Source organism: Sabethes cyaneus, chromosome 2 (assembly GCF_943734655.1).
Source record: "Sabethes cyaneus chromosome 2, idSabCyanKW18_F2, whole genome shotgun sequence".
Lineage (NCBI taxonomy): Eukaryota > Metazoa > Arthropoda > Insecta > Diptera > Culicidae > Sabethes > Sabethes cyaneus.
The window spans coordinates 32,822,609-32,847,798 of NC_071354.1; the positions used below are offsets into that span (position 1 = coordinate 32,822,609).

Consider the following 25,190-nt stretch of genomic DNA (forward strand, 5'->3'; position numbering starts at 1 on the left):
GTTTTCTGTTTTCTGTTTTCTGTTTTCTGTTTTCTGTTTTCTGTTTTCTGTTTTCTGTTTTCTGTTTTCTGTTTTCTGTTTTCTGTTTTCTGTTTTCTGTTTTCTGTTTTCTGTTTTCTGTTTTCTGTTTTCTGTTTTCTGTTTTCTGTTTTCTGTTTTCTGTTTTCTGTTTTCTGTTTTCTGTTTTCTGTTTTCTGTTTTCTGTTTTCTGTTTTCTGTTTTCTGTTTTCTGTTTTCTGTTTTCTGTTTTCTGTTTTTTTTCTTCTGTTTTCTGTTTTTTTTCTTCTGTTTTCTGTTTTTTTTCTTCTGTTTTCTGTTTTTTTTCTTCTGTTATCTATTTTTTATTTTCAATGGCTTTTCTCATTTTCAGAATATTGATTTTTGTTAATTTTAGTTTTTAATTTGTATTTTGAAGTCAGACCCTATTGTATTTGCGTTCCTTTTATTTTTTATTCGAGTTTTCTTGCTAAATAAACAACTTTAAAGTTCTTGTTTTCTGATTCCTGATTTTAGCATTCCAAAGCCTAGGCAAACATTGAGCACATGTTCCCTGTGGGGTAATCTGCTGCTAAGCACGAAACCCGTTTAGAGGGGCCCTTCATCGAAATCCATCGACTAAACGACGTACCTATCAAATCAAAAACATTCGTCCCGTGTCCCATTCCGGTGGCACGATGGATCGAATTGTGACGCGTGTAACTGCCACGGAACATCTTGTCGGAATGGGCAAGTTAACCCCGTTCGTTCGCAAGCTGATCCCTTTTCATTGGCACTCATGCATATAGTGGCATCGAATTTTGGGATGAAATGGGCAAACATCTACGCAGTATCCGAGCCCAACTATTATTTGATTACCTATCCCAAATGCCTAGTCTGTGTAGGACCGTATCCTGTTGTTGATGGTGCTCCTGGGCGGAGAATCCGTCACGTCGTCACATCTGGGACCGGAAATGTGGTTCAGTGTGCAAAGCCCCACCAGAGCAGAGAAGCCAACCGAAGGAGTGGCTTTCTGGAAAAGTGTATTGAGTGTCTGGTCAAATGATACCCAACCGCATTGAAGCGTGTAGAAGGTTCGGTTCTCTCTCTCTCTATGGGTACGTGCGGGAATAGTGACGAGAGTGATAGCGAGAGGTGCAGAAAGAGTTGGAGACAGATGGCAACAGCAAAACAAATCCATGGTCTGCTGCGAGTGTGCCCTTCATTAGGAATTCCGCAAGCAGCGTCGTATAGATCATAAATCCAATTTCATTGGCAGCCGTATTTTACCGTATATTGCTTGTTGGTTGGTTTTTCTCCTGCCCAGGATAGGAAAACTATGTTCTGCATGGCACGGATCGGTGCGGATGTGTCCGGAGCACGTCGAAAGCTTGGTTAAACGGAGGCAACAATCAAATAGTTATCCAATTATATTGATGAAAGCAATTTCCCTTTTTTAAAAGACTTTGATAAAACTAGTGGTGAAGTTTTGCACAATCTACATCTGCAATCAAACTTAAGGTGAGCGAATTTTTTTTTCGGACACTCGATGCGACAAGCAACTGTCCTTATTTCAAGTTTATATTGACATAAAAAGCTGTACACTTGAAAGGAAATGTTGTTACCGCTAAACCACAGAACAGAATGTAGTTTTATTTCTCGAATGCGAGGATGCAAGAAAGAGAAAAAAATCGACCAACTGAACTTCACTCCGGCACTAGGGCAGACCGCATTGTCGAACATGAAAGCAAACACAACGACTTACGGGAGAAAAAACAACAATGTCTATAGCATAATAGAACATGAATGAGAAACGTTTCTTTCATTCTGGTGAATTTTGCTACTTTCGCAAAGTTGTAGCCGTAACCGGCCGGGAAGAGCCGGAGAAGCAATCAAACGGCAAGGATACTTTTCCAAGGCAGTCGATCCAGAGCGATGCAAACCAAATACCTAGAATTCCAGTTTGTTTGCGTTCCTACTTGAAGTAGGATGTCTTTAATTGGAACTTTATTTAGCTTTCGGTATGACTTTCCTGTGAAAGTCTTGAAATGTGTTGAGAAAATGATTCTTCGAGTTCCAACTTTACTCAAGTTCAACGAACGCAAATGTTTGCAACAATCACCAAATATTGAATTTCTGCTCGAGCGGGTGCTGACAAGAAATATCTCCTATCAAATTGTTCAATTACCTCCCGGCTGGGTTTCGTCATTTTCATTTTTCTGTCAGCACCCACTACCTAACCAGCCATTCGGTGCGTTGCGTTGGCATGCTTTGCTTGCCTGAGGCCGTTCGGAGAACAGCTCGGTAACAATTCGGTTCCCGTTCCATCGGCGGTACGTGAATGAGTTTCCGGTAAATAACATCCCTTGTAAAACATACACCTACCTTCAAGATCCACCACACGGCCGGCCCGTTTCAGCGCCCGAACCGCTTCCTCGTGGGTCGCATCGCGCAGATCCTCGCCGTTCACCGACAGAATGGCGTCGCCTACGTAAAGGCCCTTTGCGCTGTCGGCAGCCATGCCGCGGAAGATTTTCGATATCAGAATGGGCATCCGGTTTTCGCGGCCTCCTTTTATCGAAATGCCAAGCCCGTTGCTATCGGATTTGATCACTCGCACCTGCAGCCGTTGGAAAAGAATGGAAAACAGTGACGATGGTAAAAATGGGTTACTTTGATCCAAATCGCATCAGCAAAATATCATAAAAAGGTGAATACAGGCTGTCTGGAACAGGCTGCTAACATTAAATTTTAGACATGCTTAATTTAACAAGCCGGATCGTTTGGCAGCTAATAAGAAAATACAGGGCGGATTGTTCGTCTACTCACATGTCGCTTCTGATTTGCCACCGAATCAGGTACGTCGCAGATTTCGGCGATTCCGTTGTCGATGCTGTTGTTATTGCTACCCCCACCGTTACCACCTCCCACCACTATCCCATTGCTGGTGCCGTTGTTGTTGTTTAGATTATTACCGCCGGTGCCATTACTACTGCCGTTGTTATTATTGGTATTATTGTTCAGAAAATTGTCTCCGTTCAGACTTCCGCCGCCATTAAGTGTACTGCTTCCGGCCGGTGTCGTTACGACACCACCACTGCCGCCGCCACCCGGTCCACCACCCACAACACCACCACCACCACTACCGCCGCCATTGCTCAAGTTTTCCGACGAGTGAATCGACGGTCCCGATGCACCCGCCGACGAAGGTTGCGACGAGTTGTTCGAGCTGTTGTTGCCGCTGTGGTTGCTCCTGAAACGAGAAGAGACGGGGAAAATTAGCCGTGCATTTTAGTTTCAATAATTGCTTGTTTTGCTGGAAGCGAACACTTTCGGAAAATTCCCCGCTGAATTTCTGATTTTCTAGACTAAATCTTAATTGTTTCATGGCACTCTAGATTGCATCAGTAATAGTGCATCAGTCAGTGTAACAACAATAGGGTAAACTCGTTAGAGTCGGGCCACCGCGATTTTATATAGTTTTAATGACTCGTGCTATTAAGCATTATAAATCTTGTTACTGTGACAACTAACTTAGCACATTATTGTGAATTTCAAACGTGTTTACGAAATTTAGTAACTAAGATTAACAAAAAATCAGAGGGGTTGTGCACAACACACGACCGCATAGGTGACGTAAGACTACGTATGTCTCTTTGTAGCGATAGTAGGATGCATCCATGTATGTAATAATACGATTCTTCATGTATACATGCTACATGCGTTGTACGTAACGTTTATTATAATAGGAACATTGTATACGTTCAATGCTTAACAGATTTCGGAGATATTTCTATGAATTAATTGAATTTATTTTATTTAAACGCATCAGTCACACTAAACCAAACAGTACATCATGAATCTACGTTGAATAGTGTTTTTCCTTTGGTAATCGGTACACGGTACGCACTAGTTTTCAAAAAGCTGAAAATTTTACGCAAAACTTTTCTACGGGTTACAAAAGAAGAACACAGATATACAAGCTGCAGACGTTTTGGAAGTGGTAGAAAATGTCGTCCGTGATGCTTTCTCCTTTGCCGAGTCCAGACATGCCGATGAGATGTTGGCAGTATCTCAGCTAGCGTTTGAATAATGCTGTTCACCGGCTTACCTCGTGTTATGTACCAGAGCAAGCGACAAGAATCGATTCCACCTATTTTTCATGGTCCGTCATTCCATCATCTACGTTGAAGAAAATGGAGCATTTCAATTTCGGTCTGAACAAAAGAGCAAAGTTACCAGTGAGCCGTTCAGCTTTTGCTGCCAAAGAAAATTCCGCTATATATTACTGTAGCATTGGTGATGGATAGATTTGTGTTGCTAAAGAAAACCGAGTGAAAAGCCCTAAGTTCCAAGTTTCCTAGGTTTCATCAATTACCGAAAACCGTTCTGTTAAGAACGAACAAATTTGTTTTAATGAAGATGCAAGAGATGTTACTAAAACTATTTCATTTTATTAAACCCACGGTTTTATGCATTTTGACGCTTGACCGAACACATTTACTTGGAGCTGGTTTATTTGCTGGCTGCTTCGGTACCTTCCGAGACAGCCAACTCAACCAGCAGCTACAAGCGAACAGAAGCGCGAGAGGTGATCGGCTAGAATTATTTGATAAGAAGCGAACAATTAGAATCAATCGAATTAAATAGAATTAAAATCTGCAAGCGAAAATTCCCCAAATCTTCATGAACATTATGTTTCGTCCTTAAAAGAACGGTTTTTCGACGTGATATCCCCGTCTTCTTGGGCAGCAACAAAACAGCTTGGATGTTGGCAAAGACACTTTCCTGAGCAGTGGTGACACCGGACAGCAATTGGTTCAACTCTTCGTCGTTGCGGATGGCCAGCTGCAAACGACGAGCATTCTGGTCGTTTTGTTGTCGCAAGCAGCATATTTCCTGCCAATTCCAGAACTTCATCAGCCAGATATTCCTTCACGGCAGCGAAAGGAGTGCTCCAGCTTCAACACACGCTCAGCATATTTTCCTTTCCTCAGCAGCCGATAAATACGACCAACCGAGAACAGCAGACGTGCACGACTGCGGCTCCGCTCGTGTTACCGTTGGTGGTACATCACAATAAGGAATTTTCAAGCCAATTAGCAATCAACGAGAAAGGGTAGGATTCCATTTAATTCTCTTGTAATTTTGTTATAGTAGAATTAAATGGAATTTTCCATCAACTTTCTCGTTGGTTCTAGAATTGTATCAAAACTTATTCGAAAATAATTGGAAATTATTCCAACCAACCACGAAGCGAGAATTTATACCTCGACGAAGAGATGAACAAACTACTGTCTAACTACCGAGTAAGAGTTATTTTCAATTTTTCGATGGCGCGCATTAAAAATCAATAGTTTTCTATATTTTCCAATTCGATTTTCCGATCTATTGGTGTAAATAGCCTAGAAATCTATTAGGAATTGACTGAATTAAAAGCCGAAGCGTGAAAATCACTTTGATGACGTCTTTTCCAACAACTAATCACGGAGCTAGGATTTCTAGATAGATAAGGCTTCATTATTTCCAATTTTTCAATAGTTCACACTTAAAAATCAATAGTTTTCTTTATTCGTGTAGATGCGTAGCAGATTTTCCGATGGATTGGTGCAAAAATATTTAAAATCGATCGGGAAACCACTAAGCTATTAACGCTCAAAATCTTTCATTTATCGTGACGCTCGCATTTTTCGATTTTTTGGAATGACCTCCTATACCAGCTACCTTCCTGAAAAACGTAGTCCTACGACAAAAAGTTTTCCAGACGCGGTAAATTTTTTTCTAAAAATAATTCATAAAAAGCAATTATCCAGAAAAATATTGAAAATGTATTCAGTGTATTGTGCTTCATTCAAAGTTCAGTTTTTCACGGAATTCATTCTTATCGTGTCTCTATATAAAATTTCAATGCAAATTTCTTCGATTATCAGCGGTGGCCCAACATATTCAATATGACCTAACGTTGTCAACATTTTTTTAATTTACATAAATGTTTATAACTTCATTATTCTTCAAGCATTAGTTCGAGATTTTCCAGAAATGTACCTTATTTTTAGACCTTTGCCACAATGTCTAAGTCTAGCTTCCAGACTTCCTTTTGAAACTTAATTTACGGGTGAATGCCAAAAGGTGGTCCAACCAACGACATTTTCCTATAGGTTATCACTTTGAAATTTTTCAATTCTTTTCATTTCATTCTTTCTAATTGGTCGGATTGTTTATTTGTCGGATACCATTATAACAATGATTGACGTGGTTCACTAATAAACGTTTGTTGCCGTGTAGTAAGTAACTCTGACCATCCTGTCAAAAGTTATTTCTGAGTCTAAAATAGCTACTAAATCACGTTCACCATTATCTACATAAATATAATTTCTACTATCGACATGTGCATCTTTTTCAAAATGCTGAAAATGCCGGTGAATAATGAATAAAACAAACTATAGCGACCCTAAATGGGAGCCTTGAGGAACTTCAAAGGTGACTTGAAGGAGGTTTAATGTCCATCCTTTGAATTTGACTGTTTTAGCGATTTGTTAGTCGACGAAATAAACACACGGAATGGATGCTTGCTACCTGAAACTGCAAATCGCAGAATTTCGTGGGTGGTAGCAAAGTGCTGCTCGAACGACTAGAACCGTGAAAGTTTGGCAACATACGTTGTCATACGTTGTTGTTCGCCACGGGACATCAAGATCGTCACCAGAGACTGCAGCGCCCAGGTCAGTAGGGAAACGATGTAAAGACCAGTGGCCGGGCTTCATAGCCTAGAAGCACTGTCTTTTTCCGACCAACGAATATTACACCAAATAGACCATCATATTAACATCGATAGTCGGTTTTCCTCGAACACCACCAACATACTGTCTCCACGGGGTGCGAATATCAACTCGGATCATTGCCTAGTAGCAAAACATGTGGGCTCCGAACTATCGGCGCTATACACCTCGCAATAAAGCTCCGTAGTTAAACATTCGGCAATTAGACAATCCATAAGTTGCTGAAAATTACGCGCGCCTACTGGATTAAGCTCTACCTTCCTCTGTGGAGCGTTACGGGACACAATTAGCACCCATTCCTACTGTGTGAATTGCTTCCTGTTTTATCAATTTTTTGGCAAGGAACTGATTCGCATAGTAGGGATAATGTTAATGGATAATGTAACGCTAGAATGTGTCAGAAGTGAATGGAAGATGGCCATCTATGAAAAAGCGACGCAACGCTACGTACAATGGACTCTCCAGATCTTGTTTTGTCGTCTATCCCCAACAGCAATACCAGGTGGACCCGTGCTACTAAGGATCAAATTTTCACACTCCGACAAATCTTCCAAAAATGTCGGAAGGACAATGTGCTCAGACATCTATTTTGCGGATTTCAGGGCAGCATACGATGCAGTCGAGCGCGAACAGATAATGCACGAGAACGGTTTTTATGGACAAACTGATGTGACAGATCAAATCTACTCTGGAGCGACACACAGCTGACGAAGTATCGCTAATCAGATCGGCAGTTCTGTACGTACTTGAGACTAGAACTTTGCTTACGAAAGTTATACGGGCACTTGCCCTATTTGAACGGGATGTGTTGTGGACTTTTTTAGGGCGGAGTTCAAACAGAAAGCGAAGAGTGTACTGGCGTATGAACCATAAGCTGTAAGCCCTACTTGGAGATAACGATACCCTAATATCGTTTATCCCAGCATCAGAACATGTCTCACGCAATACACCATCTAAGGGGTGTGACGCTGAGCTATCGCCGCCAAAAACGGGTAGAACAGTTCGCTATAATCGGTATCGTCTAGATTCCGATCGCGTTGAACGACTAGCCTGCTGATCACAGTCAGTCGGCTGCAGTTGGTTACCAACCAACGGACAAGCAAAGTATACGAGCTAACGAGCACAAATGATCAATTTATTTTATCTAAGAAAAAAATTACACATTGCTTTACAAACATAGCGAGATAATACTTTTGTTTGCTTTATAACAAATCCGTCTTTACCGTTCATGCCAGTAATGTGGAAGAAATATAGCTCTACTAGTGGAATGAAACTAAATAAATCACCTTCATCGAAGGTTACCTTCCAGCCGGAAAAAGGCAATTTACTTTGTAGGGGTCAGGGCTCTATTTTGTATGGTCATCTTGAGCTGCGCGTATGCATAATATTGTCATCTACAATCCGTACATTTTATCAACAAAATTAGTCGCATATAGAATAAAATATTATTACTTGTTTCGAAGGGTTAATGTACCAGAGAACATTACAGAAAAATTGTGTTATACATGCTTTATTATCACAGTATGGGAACTTTAATAACTAAACTTATAGAGTATCTGTTTTATAATGCTTGTTTATTACCTTGTTTTCTTTAATTTTTTCGACCCTTCTGATGAAAAGCTTGGTCCACAGCGCCAACATAATTGATAAACGGGAACTCAGATGCACTGAACTAAGAATATAAATGGAACGGTCCGATACAACCAAAGCTAAATTTAAATAAATGATTCCGTACGACTTGTTGGGGTGGGTATGGTTACCAAAATATTTCTGTATCGTCGTAAACTGAAATTATTCAGTATAATCATTGTTCGTGAAGTATATGGTTCGGTACGACCATAGATGGACAAAATGGTTTGGTACCGCCATTGGTGAATAATATGTTTCTGTACGGCATTTAATTAAAATGGTTCGATTCGAGCATTGGTAAATAACATGATTCTGAATGGTGTAGAATTCAATGGTCTGGACAAATCAATGGACTTAAATGGACAAATGAAATGTTTCGGTACGTTTATTGTTGAATAAAGTAAACACCTAATGATGGCGAAATAAAACGCAAACAGTAAGCCGAAACTCTTATTCAGCAACTCCTATCTGTACCTCCTCGTGGTACCATCCGGGATACGTTCTTTAGTGGAAATCGGACAACCGGTCGAAACTAGGGTCGTATGCGGACAGAGAAGGGGGCACTCATGCGAAGGCTGAGTGTTAACTCTCCGCCTGCAGGACGGTTCTGGTAGAAGGTATAACTACTAGGAACCAAAGCAGAGAGTCCAAAGCCCCTAAAGAATATGGCTTTTAATAGCTGTTATCCATGGCTATTATGTAAAAACTTGAAAGGATGAACCCCTAATCCAAGGTGTGACGCGACCCGTGCCGAGGGAGGGTGTAGGGGGTTCTATAAATTCTCTCGCCGCAACGGAGCCTGTGGAGTACCAGGGCGCCCTTCACAGCAATCTGCCCTTGCTGCATCAAGCCGGTCACTGATGCAGTGGACGATTTCTTACCATGCATGCTCCGTCTGCCGAAAAAACAAAGACCCGAAAGAGGTGGAGGGGAGAATAGGAGCATAGGGAAGGAACATCTAGTCCTGTTCCTTGTCTATCCTCAATACGCCGACTCGTAGTGAGTCGAAAGACGAGGCTCCAACTCTTAAGGGTGAGCTGAAACTATGGGAGAGCCGAACAGTCATTGGATGGCCGTAGAATCGCTCAAACATTCTAACCATCTATAACGTCGAGTATTAAGGTACTCAAAAGTTGCTGAGTCTCAATAAGAGAGATATCAGCACCCCTACCAGTTTTTAGACAGGACATTGTCCGGGTAAATATTATGTTCGGAACCTTGGTTTCGTACAAGAATATTAAACCACGGAACACTTACTCTGCAATTGCGGAGCACAAACAGCACGCAGACTGCAATATCTCAAAAAGGGGAGATATGGTCTGCGTCGCCGATCAGGGTAACAAGGTTCAAACCAAGTCACCTCTGATTGGCACCTGCCTCGCTTCAGCTACCAGCCAATTACTTCCTTAATAAGTAATAGGTCAGCTTGAAGCGTACAGAAAAAGCAATAAACGGGGCATGCCACAATAGTTCAAAATTATGGACGCAGTGGTGAGGGTACCCAACAGAAGAAAACAAAGCCGAAACTTAACCAACAAAGTTTAATATTTCACCTATCGAAATCAATTTAAATACACGGACGTAAAAGTGCGGTGACTAAAACCAAATCATTGTTGAATAAAGTATATGGTTCGGTACGACCATAGATGGAGCGAGCCATCACTGATTGTCAACGGGGACTGTGATATTGAAAAGAGAGACACAGAAGAAGAGTAATATGTTAAGTGGAAATGAACAATAATTAGACGCACCTAGGCAAAATCCCCAGGCAGAGACGTGAAGCCAGAGTTCCTCTTAGGTTTACCTTACCAGTCGAATCAACTTGTAAAATTGCAGCACACAAAATTAATTCACAAAATTCGAGTTTTTATCCGATTGCCACCAAACTTTCAGGCCATCAAATGAAACATTTAAACTTAGTTTTAACATCTTTATTTCATTAAATTTTGCCTCCATATTCGAATGCCCGTACTGGCTTTAGCAACCGCACCCAGGAGATTTTGGACAACCTGAAAATCGACGTGTTTTGGCATATTTACCCATGTTTTTTCATTTATTCAACTATTTGGACTACTTAAGGATGTTCCAGAAGATTCTGCTTTATAATAGCCTAGTATTACTCGATTGGTCACAGCACCGATGTATTTGAGGGGTTATGATCTTTCGGCACGAAATCGACACTATTTGCCTTATACCGCTCCAGCACGGCCTTTGCACAATGGAAAATCCTACCAGAAGATCGTAGGACAGTTGTGAGACTTCAGAAGAGGAAGCAATCGCTTTTGGAGACACTCTTTCAATTACACCAGTCTATGTTCATCTTCTCTGGGGTCGCGAAAGGTGTTCTCTGCTTTCCACATAAACAAATTGCTTGCCAAATCAAGAATTTCTTGACAAAGTTCGACATTTTCTGTTTTCGGAGGTTCTCTGGAACATCAAACTTATCCTTTGCAGCAGGTAGAATTTGGGATTCCCAACTTTTTACCGATGGCACGATGTGACAGATTCTTATTTTCGATGTACTTGTGCAGAGCTTTTTCGCAAACCAAAGCAGCTGTTCTTTCGACGGCAATTTTCATTTTCCCGAGTTGGATTATTGAGTGGCTGGAATGATACTTCACTGGACGAAAAGCAAAGTCGCTTCAGGAGTTCCACAAGGGAGCATACTGGGCTCGCAGCCAAAATAATATTGAATTTCCGTACAGGATTGGCTCAACAGTCTAGTCCGCTGTGGTTCAGAGGTTCATCACTACCGGTGATCCACAGGGCTTGGACGGGACCAAGGGTTCGAATCCGAATATGATCGGCTCCAATTATAGCATGGTTCGATCCGGGAATTTTAGAGCAGTTTTAGAAACTTTTTCACGACTTTTGTAACATGAGACGGAGCACTGTCATGCAGCAGAATAATTTTATCATCTCTTTGCGCGTATTCTAGAATCTAGGCTTTTCTCTAGTAATTCAATGCACAAACGAATCAATTGTAGACCGTACAGACGCCCGAAATGGAATTACCAGATTTTAACAGCTCATAATATACTGAACCACCTCGGTCCCACCTTGGACTCATGAATATTCGGCTTTAGAGCTGATGTGGAGTTTGATGCGTTCGATGTCAATGTTTGGCCGGACACAGCGAACTAGTTATTGCTATTATTATGGATTAAGACATACGTCCCATGCAGAGAAAGTTGGCAAACTGACGTAGGAAGTTTTCTGCCAACTAACCGCAAGCTTCCGCTGTGTTCTGGCTTAGGCAGCAGCAATCCGGAGAACGTAGAACCGTGAAGCCGCACAGTTACCCATCAATCAGTCGAATTTTCTTTCCACCTTCAGCTAGCGTTCATTGTTAGATCGCGCCACGAAGGACAAAGTTTCCAACAAAGGAAGAAAACTTTGTAACCGTTTTAGAACTTTCTTACACATAGGTTCTGTTAGTTCCCTTGCCAGCAGTTCTAGCAGAACTTCTCCATCATAATGGCATTATGGCATGCGTTAGCATTCGACGAAATTAAATGAAACAATGGCTGATGAAAGTTCACATATTCCGAGTTGTACACAGGAGAAACCATAGAGACACTTACGTCAACGAGTTCGAAAATTGAAACCTAATCGAAGGCACTATTATGATAATCGATTCGACTGCCTAATCGATGGAAATCATCAGCCAACTTGTTCTGTAACTATGCTTTTTATACAACTTTAATGATGTTCCAGTACTAAAAAAGTCGCCAGGCAACGCCTTCGGAATCAATTATTCCACAATCGCTGACACTCTATCGCCAAATTGGTTGTAATAAAATGTATTAACCCTTCCACATTCGGCAATAATTTTCTTTCAGAGTGATTCGATTAAATGAATCCGAATCAACCCCCAAAAGAAATGTATTTTATTACGATTACGTTTTAACAAAAAAAAAACGCGCACACACAGCCCGATTAATTATCACCAGTCAGTCGTTTTACCGTTTTCACCTCATCCATTATTCAGGTGATTGCAATATCAATGATGGATCAATTGCCGGAAATTCATCCTTTACCGGTTCTCCGGTGGACCGAAACGAAACGGCCCGCCGAACCGGGCTCGCGTTTGTCGGAATTTTTCCCGAGCCCATCCATCTTTTCGCCGGAAGTGGCCATTACTGCACGCTGTCACACCCTCCGCTGCTAGCTTTTCCCGGCGGCCGGAGGCCGGAAAAAGTTCCGTTCGCATTTTTTAAAAATTATCCTCACATTATATTAGCCATTAGTTTCAATTATTTTCAATTTTCTATGCCGCATAATATCCGGTTACAAATGTTCCCGAACCAGCGCTGTGGACCGAGCTCAGGGCGCCGGGTTTGACCGGAAATTGGTAACGATCGTACGTACGTTTGCGAAGCGCCCACCCCCGTAGGCGTGGGGAAAACGTGCGTGGAATGGGGACACTATAATGGTCACCGTCGAACGTACGACCGGAACGGGTGCGTCCGGGCGGGGACCGTTCGATGCTTCAATGCCAACCACATCCAATAAAACAAGAGCTGGCAGTTCTCTGCTGTAGAGAGACCAACTTCATCTCCCCTATTTCCGCCGGTACTGTGTATTTATTGGTCGGCAGTCGGTGGTGGTGCGTGTGTGTGTGTCTGTGTCTGTGTATGTGCGTGCACAAAAGGAAGTAGGATTTTACCAGAGCCATTGTAGTCGGTGAGAATATTCTGCACTTGAATACGGTTTGTCAATAGAAAAAAAAAGAACTGTCAGGGTGTCGCATTAGTTTTATCAGACGATTTCATCAAATGGGAAAAGTTTTGGTAAAATGTGGTGAAACCGACTGTCAAGTGGGGTTTAAATTATTCTGAAGTGTGGTAGATTAAGAGCCACACCATTTGCACCATTAATTCAAAACTAAAACAAATGGGAGAATTCATTTAGAAAGAATATGATTATTCACATCTAACACTATATAGTTTAACATCGACCCAGACATTTTTTCTAAAGCCTACCAAAGGATGGTGTTGGGGATTAGAGAGTTAACCATGTTGTTTTAGATCCCAAAATAAAACCAATGCTCTCTAAGCAAAATGTCCTGTTCAAATTCAATTCTAATTTCATTCATTCATTCATTTGCATTTATTGTCCGATAGCGTAAGGCAAGCCTTTTTTATCCACTGTCTCCGCTCTACTATTCTGATTTCATGCCCAATATCAACACTGATCTCAAGTTCAGTTTCAAGTCCAATTCTAAATACAATTTCAAGTGCATTTTAAATCCTATTTATACCCAATTTCAATTCCTACTTTAACCCACTGAGGCCTATTTCATTTTTGTATGTTACTGTTCTCTTATACCTTCTCATTATAGTCTAATCTGACCATTATATTTAAATGTATTTAACATATATTGATTTAACTCGTTAATTGAACAAAACAAAATGAGAAGAAACGAAAAAAACACGACGGAAAACGTGGCAAAAACGGCCCAAACGGCATAAAAAACGAAAACGCGAGAGAAAAAAAAATAAAAATAACATCAAACCAAACTGATACGAGATAGAACAAGAGTTAAAACTTGTTCCGAAAAAGAAAAGGAACCCTTAACAACGAGAAAAGCAGAAGAAACGGGAGAAGAAAAGAAACGAAACAGCGAAAGAGCACATAGCGGACCCAAAAAAAAGAAAAGTGGGAAAGAAAAAGAAGGAAAACGTGACAGTAAAAAGAATTTGGCACAGAGAACCAAAAGGGAAAAGGAGAATAGCGAGAGCAAAAATCCTAGCAAGCGGGTAAAAGGTAAAACGGGTTATAAAAGGATTAAGATGGGACAAGAACGGGAAAATTGGATAGATAAAAAAGAAAAAAAACAGGAAAAATGAACTAGAGAAAACATTGAAACGGAAGAGAAGAAGACGAAAAATGGGATATAAAAAGCAAAACCGGAAAGCAAAGGAAAAAAGCGAGACAAAAACGGAATAAAGACAGACATGAGAAAAAACAGAAAAAAGCACCAAGGAAAACGTGACAAAAACTGGAAAAATGGCACAGAAAATAGGAAAAACGCGAGAGGAAGAGTATGAAACCTGGCCCAAAAAGAAAAAAAATGTGACCGAATGGGAGGAAAACACGATATAAAACGCGAAAAAAACGGAAAAGAAAAAAACAAATTGGGAAAACGAGGAGAAAAAGACCAGGAAAATATACGGAAAAGGAGAAAATAGAGAAACGGGTGCAAAAAAATAAGAAAATGGGAGACAAAAGAGATAAAACGAAAGAGAAAAACACAACGTGGCAGAAAATGAGAAAAAGCAGCACTTAACAAGACATGAATGGATCAGACCAACGAACGATAAACGAAAACGAAATAGAATAAGAGAAATAGACCGTAAAAAAGAAACGGATAATGAGATACTAAGCGACGAGGCAAGACAAGAGAAGAAAAGCTGGAAGAAACAGGACAAGACAAGGAAAGCAAAGGAACAGAGAAATAGCAAATAGCGGACAAAAGAGAGGGAAAAGAGAAAACACGAGACAGTGAAAGGAATGTAGAACAGTAACCAAAAGGGATAAATAGGAAAAATAAACTTCTCTAAACGAAAGCTAAAAGGAGAAGCAAAATAAGCAAAATGAGAGACAAAAAGGTAAACCGGAGAGGGGGGAAGAGAAAATGAGAAAAACGGAAAAAGGGAGCCAAAAACAGAATAAAAATAGACAAACATGAAAAAAAATGGAAAGGAGCACGAAGGAAAACCTGACAAAAACTGGACAAACGGGCACGTGAGAGAGGAAAAGAATAAAAATTGGCATAAAAAAGAAATGAAATGTGATAAAATAGGAAGGAAAAGAGGAGATAGAAGGAAAAAAGGGGAAAAGATTAAAACGAGAAACAAAAATTGGGAAGACAATGCAAAAAATGAGGCAACTGACCAGAGGGAAACGAGGAAAATGGAATAGAATAGGAGGAAAAGGAAAGGAGAAACACGGGAGCAGGAAAATAGTGAAATGGAAACAGAAAAAGCGAATAAACGAGATAAAAAATAAAAAAGAAAGAGAGAGAAAGTATGAAAATAGAAGACAAAAGGAATAAAACGAAAAAGATACTCAACGTGACAGAAAAAGGGGAAAAGCTGGACATAATAAGACATAAATGGATCAGTCAAAAACGTAAAACGGGATATAACAAATGTTAGAAAGCGAGAAAAAACGAAAACCGTGACCGAAAACTAGCAAGGAGAGGAGTTAAAAAAAGAAAAAAGAGGAAAAGAAAAAAACGAGAAAGATAAATTGGAAAAACGAGGCAAAAAATGAGGTAACTTAACAGAGAAAAACGAGGAAAACGGAATAGAATCGGAAGGAAAAGAAAAGAGAGCAGGAAAACAGTGAAATGGGAATAGAAAAGAAGACAGAAAATGAAAAATAAAGACAGAAAATATGTGAAAATTGAAGACAAAAGGAATAAAACGGAAAATATAAACACAACGTGACAGAAAAAGAGTAAAAGCAGGACATAATAAGATGTAGGGGGAAGTCCCCCAGCGCCGGACAGCTCCCAATACCGGACACTTCTGACTTGCATAGTTCAAACGGTGCACCTTAGCCGCTAATATGATAAAATTATTAAAAGGGTCAAAGGGAATTGCTATGCTTCGGCTAATTTTCGGATCAGCATTACAGTATTATTCGGTTGCATAAAATTTCGTTTTTCATGAAAAAAAATATCTTTCAGTAAATATTTTTCAAGCTCCGTAGTTCATTTTTCTACCAAGATATTCAATTCGTTAAAAAATGTAAATGGTACTCAATAATTCCCATCACCCAGTGCCGGACACCGAGCCATCCTTCCAGTCCAGTCATGTTCTTAAAGGAAATCAAGATTTTGCAAAAAAAAAAAAGAGATTGAGAAGAAAGAACGTCACTTATACCGAACCGGCTTTCTTAAATACGAAAAAAAATAAAGGAAACCAGTCGATGATCAATTTTTCGAAGAAAACAGAACGGCTTCGATGTAGTGCGTAAAAAACTATTGATTTTTATGCAAAGCAATTTTTCAAACATCTTTAGGTAACAAGTATGCAAGCAATAAGAGATTTTAAGCATTTTGACATGTATTTTTCAGAACTAAATGCCTTCAAGTGTCCGGTACTGGGAGACATAATTTTTAAATAATGATTTTTATCGAGTTCTCATTTGGCTTCTAAAATGGTTCATTAGTGATACAAGTACGTGTAACTTATTTTGATTGGAAAATAGTCTTTTAAATTACTCTTCCAGTTAATAAAAACTGAAGTAATGCTAAATGTTGATTTTATATATGTCAAAATCTTTAGGTGTCCCCCGGTACTGGGGGACTTCCCCCTAAACGGGTGTGTCAAAAATGAAAAAAGGGGATAGTGAAAGAGTTAAAAAGTGAAAAAATGATGTAAACTAGAAAACAGGATATGCGCGACTGAAAATAACAAAAAGAGACGAGACGAGACAGGAAAAGAGATAAAACGGGCCCGAAAACAAGAAAAAACCGGGAGAAAAGCATATCAAAGGGATAGAGAAAGCGGAAACAGCGGGCAGAAAAACTATATATGAGAGAGAAAAAGAAGGAAAACGAGACCAGAAGGGGAATATAGAATACAAATTAAAAGAAACCAAAAGGGAAAAGAGGGAGAAAGTGGGACAGAAAGCTATATAATGTGACAAATAAAAAAAGACAAAAAGAAACGATATCGGAGAGAGGAAAAAGGAACAGACGAAGACGAAAAACGAGAGGTAGAGGAGATAAACGGAAACAAAACAGATAAACGCGAAAAAAAAACGAAAAAGAGAAAAGAAAACTCGAAAAACGAGAAAGAAAATAATAAAAATAATAAAAATGGGACAGGAAACAAAGAAAAACGGAACAATGAAACAGTGAGACAGGATAGAAAAAAACGAAATCAAAAGAGGTAAGGTAATGGTAGGGGTAAAACGCAAAAATCAATAAAATGACACAGAAAAGGAAAAACCAGAATAACAAGTGAAAAAAACGAGGCTAAAAAACGAAAAGAAACTAAATTCGTGTAAAGAGGTAAAGTTCGTGTCCAATTTCCTGTCCACGATTGGTTTAAAGTAAAACTTCAAGGTCAAATTAGTCCCGATTCAAATATTTTAATGTCCTATTCAAGTCCTACGCTTACTCCATTTTTCCAGGCCAGCAACATTCTTCGAAAAGGTAAGGTAAGGCCCCACCTATTGTTTATGTTTAGGCACGCTAGTTTTTAGCAATGTTGCATTTCGTTATCCTGTCAGTGTCCGCTGTCCGGTACTCGCAATTGGTCCCATCATAACTCACAGGAACAAGTCGCAACGGGCTATTTCACTATAAATATTCGTAAATCATTCAGCATACCACGAGAAAAGTATTTTCCCAAGCATCCATTGCACCACCTTTCCCCGTCGTCTTGCATGCTTCCCACACAAACATAATCGTATGTGAAAATTAAATGAAATCAAATTGATCCCATTAATCCGCATCATTTAAATAAATTGGATTTTCATTTTAGATGGGCGCCCCCTCCCACAGATGAATGGCGAAGATCGTCACAATGAAATGTTTGAGCTGCAGAGCAGACAACACATGAAAACGGGACGGGACGGCGTCAATGAAACCGAACCGAACAAAAGTGCGAGTTTCTCCGGTTTTTTGTGTGTGTCGTCCTGGGTAGAAGTTTTTCCATCACTTCTGTTTTTACTCTGCGAGAGTGTAATATATTTTGGCATGTGGGTGGGTGGACATCATCTAAAAGTTTCGTCACCCAATTCACAGCCAGCACAAATCGAAGGGAAAATCCCGCATGCACACGCCCGTCGTTATCCATTGCATGCATCTATTTCAAGCGTGGAATAGAGGGCGCTTTAGGTTGTGATTTACTTTTTGGTGCACTAAACTTTTCTCCTACTTTATGCGGGTGGCAGCATCATGGCCATCACCAACACACAGGCAGCGGGGCGCGTTCGAGCGGCAACATAAAAATTCAACGGCAGGAACAAGCTCACTGGGAGTGTCGGCGGGAGTTGATTTGTTTTTACGATTCCAACGGGCCCGGGGTCGTTTATATTTTATTAAGGCTTCCCAACTTGCGACGATCCCAACTGGGATGATGTGAATGTGCGCTTTCAGCGACCGCAAAATTGGCGAAAGATTCAATTCAGATAGCCTTCCGGCGCAAGATAGATGGGTTCCGATAGAAACGCTGGGACGAAAAATTGTTTTGCCTACCGGAGAAAGAGAGAGAGAAAGAGAGTATGTGTGTGGTTTCCGGCCTGATGGATGGGCCATCGAAAGTTCCGCGGAATAAAATTTTGTATTCCTAAAGCGTCGGAACGATTATTTGAGCAATTTCAAGTTTTTCCATTTGAAGGCAAACAAAACCGCTTGAATTTTCCTCAACATTATTAAATTTTACGCAATTTCGATTCAGGGTGATTCTATCAAATCAAACCTCCTTCAGTTCCGAAAACAATCCCCATAGCAAGCACCGTTCTGAGAACAAAATGCGATGCAAAGTTTCAATGCAATTAGCAGTTCGAAAGATGCCAACCAACCTGCCAGAAGCCAAAACCACACACGTACGGACGCCACTGGTGTGTGAAATTCGATCGTCTTATTCCTTGAAGCGTGCAACCTATCACGCACGAACTAATGAATGAGCAAACAAATGGTCAAAAACCGTCAGTAGCACACGACACGATTCAAATGTTGGGTTTTTCGGTGAAAGTTAGCTACCGTCCGTCGTCAGCTGATCCGCCAAATTGGACCAGCATTGCGATGCATATGCTGCTAACAACGGAAGTCTCACAAAATAATCACATGGCAGAGAAATGTACCGTGGTTTCATAAAACTTTTTCAACTGCTTCAAATGTCATTAGGCGAAAAACGAATCACGCCTCCACCGAAACTAGCCCAGCTGATAGCTGCTAATTTCTTTATTTTTAATCGTCTGTGATAAGCGTTTCCAAAAATTGAAATATTGAGAAACCAGGCTAACTTTTGCCAACCGGCTAAATTTAAAACCATATGAAATCAATCGTAATCAGTCGTGAGATCTATAATTCATCGTTTTACGATGTTGTGAACGTGCAGAAGGTCTCCTAACCTTTATCTATTTAACCGTTATTCATTTATTTTTATTTATTTAATTTTTATAAGGGTATAATTTTACAATTAACGTAGTAGACGGTAGAAAAAAGTAAGGAAACAAAGAAGTTGATAGGATCCTATAAAATAGGACCAGGCGCGAAGGGAAAAAAGCGGGAAATTAGACAAAGGAGGGCCATTGAAGCAATGCTTAAGAAGTTGTGTACAGTGTACGGTCTAAGGTCTTTCAGTAACGCCAGGTTTTGCCGAAAAAAAATCCGTAGTTTTACCATCTGTGATTTTATTATAGGAGAAAAGTTTATAGTTGCGCCCCGCATCATTTCGCTTAGACGTGTTGTCAGTTTTATCACATTTGAAGGAAATTAACAATTTTTTCAATTAAATCAGTTCGTGATACATTTCAAATTTCCTCTAAATTATTCGCGGACGTATACTCTCGACTTGCGTCAATCACCTTGTGAAATGTTGGCATTCATCGTTTGTGGCGTTTGCTAGTTTGATGGCGTCGTTATTTGTAGCCTTTTTTTGGCATTTGTTACCGCAGTTTTGGGCGTTTTTGCATCTTTCTTCTTTCTTTTATTGTATTTTTCCGTTTTGTATTGTTTCTCTTGGCATTTTTTGTCGCTTTGTTGGTATTTTCTCGGTGACTTTTCATCGTATTTTAGTCGCATCTTCATATTTTCGCCTATTTATCTTCACTTCACACATCATCGTTTCGCCTTTTCATTGTTTATTTGCTGTCTTTTTGTCTATCCATCATACTATCGTTGCATTTTCTTCGTATTCGTCACCTTCTTGTCATCTCTCTGTCATATTTTTCTTGTCATTTCATGATCTATTCCATGGTCATCATTCCATGGTATTTTTGTCGTTTTCTGCATTTTTTGCTGCTTGTTTTCGTTGGTTTCTTACCATTTGTGTTGCATTTTTGCCGTCTTTCCATCGTTATTTTGCTGCTCTTTTCTTCGTTTTTTTGTCCTCTTTACGTCATATTTCGTCCAATTTGTTGTCAAGATAACAAAAAGGTTGTCTTTTTATTGTATAATCATCGTTCTTTCGTTATCTTTCTGACATGTATTCGCCCTCTTTAAGCCGTCTTTTTGGCACTTTTCAAATCTCTCTACGCCGTTTTTTATCGTAGTTTGGTATTTTTTCGTCATCTTTTCACCGTATTTTCACGTCATCTTTTGTTCAACATTTCATGACATTTTCGCCATCATTTTTGCTGTCTTCTAATCACATTTTCGTCATCTTCTCACTGTTCTGCCGTCATCGTTTTGGATGTATTTTAATAATCTTATTTGCTTGATTTTGAAGTTTTCTTGTACTATTTTTTCAAGTGTGGACTCAGCACTGCGACCAGTATAGTTGATCTATTGTGATGCCGTCTGGGTGTTTGCTATATGGAATCAGGAATCAGGAATCAGAATATTTTGGCTCAAACGGCACGCTCCCCATACTTATAAGGAAATTTGTGCCTTGCCGCGCTCTCTCATCATTTTCCTGATGGGAAGGGAAGGATAGGGATAGGTAGTAAGGATGTGGGAATAGTGAGGACTAGGAAAACGACGGCACATACATATATCAGAAGTGTTTTTCTCTTTCGAGTCAAAAACTTCAGAGAGAACTAAAGTTCTTTCCCACATTGGTTCAAAAACATAAGAATGTCTTTTAGTTTCAACTGTCTAACAGTATGATCCTCTATATAGGGTTGTCCAAAAACCCGTAAACGCAATTGCATTTTTGTAGGACAGACACATATCAAATGATATGAAGTTCCATAATCGGACTCACAAAGATCACAAGAGTAATACTCTGCACGTTGAATAGTGGCCATATGATAATTGAGTTTACAATGGCCAGTCAATGCTCTAACAAGAATCTTCATATTTTGCTTAGAAAATTTTAATAAATTCTTTGAAAACGCTAGATTAGGCTCTGCCAAAAATACTTTAGTTTGACGACATGTTTCAGTATTTCGCCAATAGGAGGCGTGTTCAGCTGAAGCCCAGCAGCGAATCTTTTGCTTTATCCAACAGCAGGAAATAGGCAAAGCCGGTTCCGGACCGATGAAGTCGATTTCTGCTCCGGCTCTTGCTAATTCGTCAGCCAATTCATTTCCAGATATACCAGAATGACCAGGAACCCATATAAGGTAAACAGCATTTAAGATGCTCAAAACTTCTAGTTGAGTCCGACATTCAACTACAGTTTTTGATTTAGAATTTGTCACATTTAGTGCGTTGATAGCAGCCTGGCTGTCAGAACAAAAATAAATTCTTTTGCCAGACAGGTTTTGTTGAAGTGCCGATTGTACTCCGCACATAATCGCAAAGATTTCAGCTTGAAATACCGTGCAGTACCTGCCAAGTGGGTACGATTCTTCCAATCGCAATTCATGACAGTAGACTCCAGCACCTGCTCTACCGTCCAACAGTGATCCATCTGTATAACAAACAATATGTTGTTCCAGTTCTCTTTCTAAGTAACCAGACTGCCATTCACTCCGGGCAGGAATTTTAGTATAAAAAGTTTTATATGGAAAACTGCAATTTAGTCCAATATCACTAGGAGCAACAACATATTTGTCCCAGGAAACTAATTGAGGCCACACACGTGTATGACTCGTATTACGAGATAATAAATTACTATTCCAGTGTCCAGTTACCTGCAAACGGTAGGCACATAACAGTGCTTCTTGTTTCAGAAAAACATGAAGAGGTTTGATGCTCAAAAGTGCTTCGAGAGCAGCAGTTGGAGTTGTAGTGAAAGCACCAGTCATTGCCATAAGTACCATTCTCTGAAGGTGATTTAGCTTTGACTGTATGGTAGCAACTTCTCCTTTCTGCCACCATACTAGGCAGCCGTACGCCAAAATAGGTCGAACAATGCTTGTGTATATCCAATATATGTACTTGGGTTTTAGACCCCAAGTTTTCCCAAATGCTCGTCTGCACTGTCCAAATACCATGCATGCTTTTTTGATTCTGGAATCGATGTGAGCAGACCAGTTCAACTTTGAGTCAAGAATGACCCCAACGTACTTAACTTGGTCTGTAATGACGATTTCAGAGTCAAAAAATTGCAGAGGACGAATACCAGTTATTATTCTTTTATTTGTAAAAAGTATCATCGAAGTCTTGCCCGGATTGACTGAGAGTCGGATTTCCCGACACCATTGTTCAACAACATGCAAAGCTTCTTGCATTAAGTCAAACAGTGTACTTTCGCACAGACCGGAGATCAATATATGATAATCATCCGCAAAGCCATAAGTTGGATAACCCAGAGCATTTAATTTGCTTAGTAAGCTATCCGCAACTAGGTTCCATAGGAGTGGTGACAGAACACCACCCTGAGGGCAGCCACAGATACTCAGCTTCCTTATTCCTGCTAGTCTCAATGATGAGCAAAGAATCCGGTTGCTAAGCATTTGGCGTATCCAGTTTATTATAGTAGATGGAACTCTATGGTTTTGTGCTGCTTCCAGTATAGAATTGAAAGATACGTTATCGAAAGCTCCTTCGATATCGAGAAATACTCCTAGACAGGAGTTTTTGTGAGAAAATGCTTTCTCGATCTTGTAAACGACATTATGTAACAGCGTTACAGTAGATTTACCACGTTGATATGCATGTTGCATATCATGAAGTGGATAATCACTCAAACTAACATCACGAATATGGTGATCAATAATTCGTTCTACAGTTTTGAGAAGAAAAGAACTCAAACTGATAGGCCTAAAACTTTTCGCTTCTTCATAAGACGAGCGACCACCCTTGGGGATAAATTTCACAACTATTTCCCGCCACTGTGTCGGGATATAACCAGTGGCAATACTGCATGAAATGATCTTTTTCAAAATATGTTTGAAATGTTCATACCCTTCCTGAAGCAAAGCAGGGAAAATTCCGTCTGTTCCAGGAGTTTTATACGGAGCAAAACTCTCGATTGCCCATTTAATCGATTCAGTTGTTACGAGTTTCCTGGCTAATGCCCAAGACTCGTAGTTTGCTGAAAAGATTTCACAATCAATCGTTGGAGTTGGCTCCGTACAACCTGGAAAATGAGTGTCAAACAAACACTTAAGTACTTCATCTTCATCCGATGAGTATTCACCATTTGCAGTTTTTAGTGAATTTACATTAAAATCCTTCGTCTTGGAGAGAATTTTATTAATTCTAGATGCTTCGTTTGTACTCGAGACATTAGAGCATAGGTTTCTCCACCCAGTTCTCTCAGAGGCCCGGAGCGCCTTTTTATAAGCTTTGCGAGCTAACTTGTAGGCATCCTGACCATCTCTGTAACGTCGGTTCCAAGCCCTTCGACATTTCTTCCTAAGTTTCGCAAGTTCTGCGTTCCACCATGGGGTTCAAGTGGATTGTGTCATAGTAATGTGGAAAGCTTGTTACTCTACACTAAAAAGGAAGCAGCACATTCATAATGTATTTTTATCCAGTTGACAAAAGAAATATTTGTATACGTTGTGAGTAGTTAAACTGTAAACATGTATAACTTTGCAAAAAAAAATTTGTTAATCAATAGCTGTCCTGAAGATGAGGCGATATCCCTCAAACGGGAAATAAATATTTTCGCACGTAACCCGTGACCGAAAGCCAACCAAAAATTTGAAATTAAATTTTCGGTCCGCTTTAATGATAGACACAAGACACTAGAAATGAGCTTTCCATATATTTGGGAAGATTCCAGATTCCAGTGACAAGTTTAGAAGCTAAACCAAAGGAACAGTAAATACTCAACTTCTCAAACAGAAACGATACAACTGTCACGATCTGACTACTTTATTGTTACCACAAATATTTTATTTTCAAGATTTCAATGTTTTAAAAATTTTTAGTTAAGCTCACTTATGCAGTGGAATGGAACGAAAATAGCTAGAGGGAGATCTTGTATTTGGCTCAGTTCTTCAGGAAGCACGGAGAATCAAGCCGCTTTCTAAGAACCTTACACATTTACCGACCGATATAACCATCTCATTGGTCGTGGTTATATTGTGTACGATATCGTCATCACTGGATGAATCGTAATGTCCGTGCTGTAGTCGCATGCTATAGCCGCCACCCTTCCGAGCTCACCCTAAGCCAGCACTCACAAGCCTTGGCAATCCTTTTCGCGAACCTTACCATTGCCTTCGGGTTCGGTTTCTGCGACGGTTGGCAAAACTGTCCCATACAATAGTGGCAAAGCATTTGCTGAATAATGCATTAGGTTATGAACGGTAATTGGATCGCACGCGCCGGAGGACGCCACCCCACAGGCCGGCCGGATGAGTACACTATCGTTGCGGCGTTTACCTTGATGATGGTGGTGATGACTGGCAGGCTTGTTGACCGGACCGCGGCCGCGGCCGGTGATAACCAGACGACCGCGGTTGAACTAACAGCGAGCAGGTTGAATGACCAATTACTTCTTGGTTGCATCGAGATCGCAGTTGCTGCGGGGGGAGAAGGATGGACTCGTACACGCAACCGATTACAATCATAATGGACGATCTGAAGAGTATGTAAACTAAGGAATGGAATTTCCTAAAGGGAGGAAATTATGTCAATTAACTTTGACATTATCAAAAATTCAAATCTTTTTATTCAAGCTAACAACACTCTCTGTCCCACTCAATACATTCGACATCCGATACTCATTTAATTCCAAATAGATTGATATGGATCTTGATAACTATTGAGGT

General features: G+C 40.1%; 1 protein-coding gene across 4 annotated transcripts in view; it reads right to left on the minus strand.

The window, feature by feature from the left end:
- LOC128733875 (beta-1-syntrophin) overlaps window positions 1-25,190 on the minus strand; it is a 423,176-nt gene that overhangs the window by 225,001 nt on the left and 172,985 nt on the right. For all 4 annotated transcript variants that reach the window (XM_053827723.1, XM_053827722.1, XM_053827721.1 and 1 more), the window contains exons 3-4: window positions 2,806-3,229; window positions 2,362-2,596 (exon numbers count right to left, since the gene is read on the minus strand). In XM_053827723.1, the coding sequence (XP_053683698.1) occupies window positions 2,362-2,596; window positions 2,806-3,229 (659 nt within the window). The remainder of the gene's footprint in view (window positions 1-2,361; window positions 2,597-2,805; window positions 3,230-25,190) is intronic.